Source organism: Carcharhinus amblyrhynchos, chromosome 6 (assembly GCF_965287045.1).
Source record: "Carcharhinus amblyrhynchos chromosome 6, sCarAmb.v2.hapA, whole genome shotgun sequence".
In the NCBI taxonomy this organism is placed as follows: Eukaryota; Metazoa; Chordata; class Chondrichthyes; order Carcharhiniformes; family Carcharhinidae; genus Carcharhinus; species Carcharhinus amblyrhynchos.
The window spans coordinates 105388059-105391082 of NC_137329.1; the positions used below are offsets into that span (position 1 = coordinate 105388059).

General features: G+C 41.0%; 1 protein-coding gene across 1 annotated transcript; it reads left to right on the forward strand.

Moving 5' to 3' along the window:
• The first annotated feature begins 312 nt into the window (after positions 1-312).
• On the forward strand, positions 313-2603 carry LOC145344533 (interleukin-22-like). The gene is given in 6 exon segments (XM_080191723.1): positions 313-477; positions 587-652; positions 763-912; positions 1180-1242; positions 2400-2483; positions 2485-2603. Coding segments are annotated over 6 exon segments (573 nt in total). The 3' UTR covers positions 2530-2603.
• Positions 2604-3024: the final 421 nt, after the last annotated feature.

The following is a 3024-nucleotide window of genomic DNA, read 5'->3' on the forward strand; positions in this document are numbered from 1 at the left end:
TGTTACCAACTTAAAAAGCTGATCAATGGATCTTACTAGGATTTGCAGAATCAGCACAGTTACCTGTAAGAAAGCGGAAATTTGCTGAGTAAATGATAGACGTCATAAGGTCATTGAGGGAAATTTTCTGAATCGCTATGAAAGATATATAAACAATGCAGGTGGCTGTGTGTAGATGCAGAGAGGCAGGCGGCGAAGATACCACTATCTCTTCAATCTCTTGTCAGCCTGATCAATCTTGATCAACGTGCAAGAAAGCAAAAGACTGTTTTGATTTGCAAGTGTGCCAGATCTGCCCGCTAGATTGCTCTCATGATGTACTCCTTCCAGAGTTTAGCAGTGCTGGTACTTGGCTGTTTTGCATTCGTGACCAATTGTGTCCCCTGTTTGAAAGCAAAGCCCACCAACGTGGTTTGTTATGTGGAGGAACAATTGCTACGAAGCATGAGACACAAAGTTCATGCCCTGTCCAAAGAGGTTAGTAGAGTTTGCTGGCTTGCTCTCTCTATATCTTACATATATATAATGCAAATCACTGTATGGTGTTCTTTTTAATGACGTTAATTCTAATCAATCATTTTCACAGGGACAGAAATTCGACAAGAATACTGACACAAGGCTGATCGGAAAGGATCTATTTCAAGGACTCGAGGTATATCTTTGCATTGAAGCTATTAAAGCCGATTGAAAGCAAATTGGTTTTTGGTTAGTATCCAGTTCTCTTTTGGAGAGTGAATGGAAGATTTGTGATTGATTTTGCAGGGGCAAGGTGGCTGTTATGTGCTCAAGGAGGTGATTGACTTCTACCTGGGTAACATCCTCGCATCCGACGCGTTGCACAGCAAATATTCACATCTCCTGGAGGTCAAAGAGTTCCTGACTACTCTGATCAAGAGGCACATGTCTGATTGCGTAAGCATTTCCTTTTCTGAATGGACTCATTTTTTGCACAACGTGCACTCGGCGCTGTCGGCTTCTTCACAAAGAAAGGCCAGAAGTAGGGGGACTTATGATATTTGGTTTGGAGGAGGTAAACATCAGATCGAGGGATTCGGGTATAAAAAAAAGTTCAGAAGGACAGATTAGAAGCAAGACAAGGCTATAACATAAGTTGTCCTGTCTGCGAACAGGCCAATTACTGAGTGCTTGCAATTGGTTTGATTGTGTTCTTCATTCCAGGATGCGGAAGATAAAAGGCAAGCAGACAATAACGTTGCCCTTCTGAAACAGAAACTGAACCAGGTAAGGTTTGGAACAATTTGTGCAAATAACTCATGTTTAAACTATTGGCATAACGTAATCCTGGCGATATTTTTGAAACAATTTATCGCCGCCACCATTCCTAGGCAATGTTTACTTTGCCTTTTGAATCCATTACCCTTGAAGTTAAATAAAAACAGAAAATACTCAGCAGGTCTGGCAGCATCGGTGCAGTGTGGAGCACCTGTCACGAAAGATGCTGTAGAGATGCCGGCGTTGGGCTGGGGTAAACACAGTAAGAGACTTCTTACTGCGAAAGATGCTGCCCGACCTTCTTAGTGTTTCCGCCACTTTCATTTTTTAGTTCAGATTTACAACATGCACAGTAGTTTACTTTTGAAGCCATTATTTGATTTGATTTGATTTATTATTGTCGTATGTATTAGTATACAGTGTTGCATTGCAGCATTGTTTCTTGCGCACTATACAGACAAAGCATACCGTTCATAGAGAAGGAAAGGAGCGGGTGCAGAATATAGTGTTACAGTCATAGCTAGGGTACAGAGGAAGATCAACTTAGTGCGAAGTATATCCATTCAAAAGTCTGATGGCAGCAGGGAAGAAGCTGCTCTTGAGTCGGTTGAAACTTTTGTATCTTTCTCCTGAGAGAAGAAGGTGGAAGAGAGTATATCTGGTGTGCGTAGGGTCCTTAATTATGTTGGCTGCTTTGCCGAGGCAATGGCATGTGTAGACAGTGTCAATGAGTGGGAGGCTTGTTTGAGTGATGGACTAGGCTTTGTTATAGTTCCTTGCGGTCTTGGACAGAGCAGGAGCCATACCAAGCTGTGATACAACCAGAAAGAATGTTATCTATGGTGCATCTGTAAAAGTTAATGAGAGTCATAGCGGACATGCCCAATTTCCTTCGTCTTCTGAGGAAGTAGAGGCACTGGTGGGCTTTCTTAGCTATAGTGTCTGCATTGTGTGTGTGGGGGGGGCGGGGGGGCGGAGGTGACCAGGACAGGTCGTTGGTGATCTGGACAGCTAAAAACTTGAAGCTCTTGGCCAAGAGTCAAGCATAATTGGCCTCTCCAGTGCTTAGCTGTCTGATCCTCAGTTGTCTGTTGTGTGTAGAACCGTTCTTCATTTTGCCCACTGGATCTCACTGATTGACTTCCATTTTTGCTAATTATTTCCAGCTCAACGAGATGAGAGAAGCCAAGGTGGTGGGAGAGCTCTTCATGCTGCTTCAGGAGATGGGGAAACATTGTTCAGCACCAAATCATGAAGGAACCAGGTCACCAAAGTAAACAAGAAGCTGATGAATGATGGAGGGGAAAAAACAACACAAGAAGCTCTCTAAACACCATTAAAGATCTGCAATGCAACCATTTTCCAAGGAATAGTTTTCATAACAATCAAGGATATTTATTTCTGATATATTTATTGTGTATACTTTTTATACACATCATTGTATTTACTTACAGTAAGTTATGTGTAGCAATGAACATTGCTAATGAGACTCTTGTTATGTAACATTGTGTTGGCAGAAAATTTAAGATTGTGTCTTTGAATCTTCAAATAAATATTTGTAATAAAACAGATGATGCAATGACTTGTTTATTTGCTAGCTATTCTGTAGAAAATGTTCTTGATGCTGCTAAACACGACATAACATAAAAAATTATCATTTTTGATGCTGACTTAAAAGTCATTCCTGTGGTGAACAGTTTAGGATGTATAGAGTGCAGATAAAAATGAGTTTTCAGTGCAAAGGATAAACTAAAATGCAATTTTCTCACTTAAAATCAGAAGCCTCTTTGA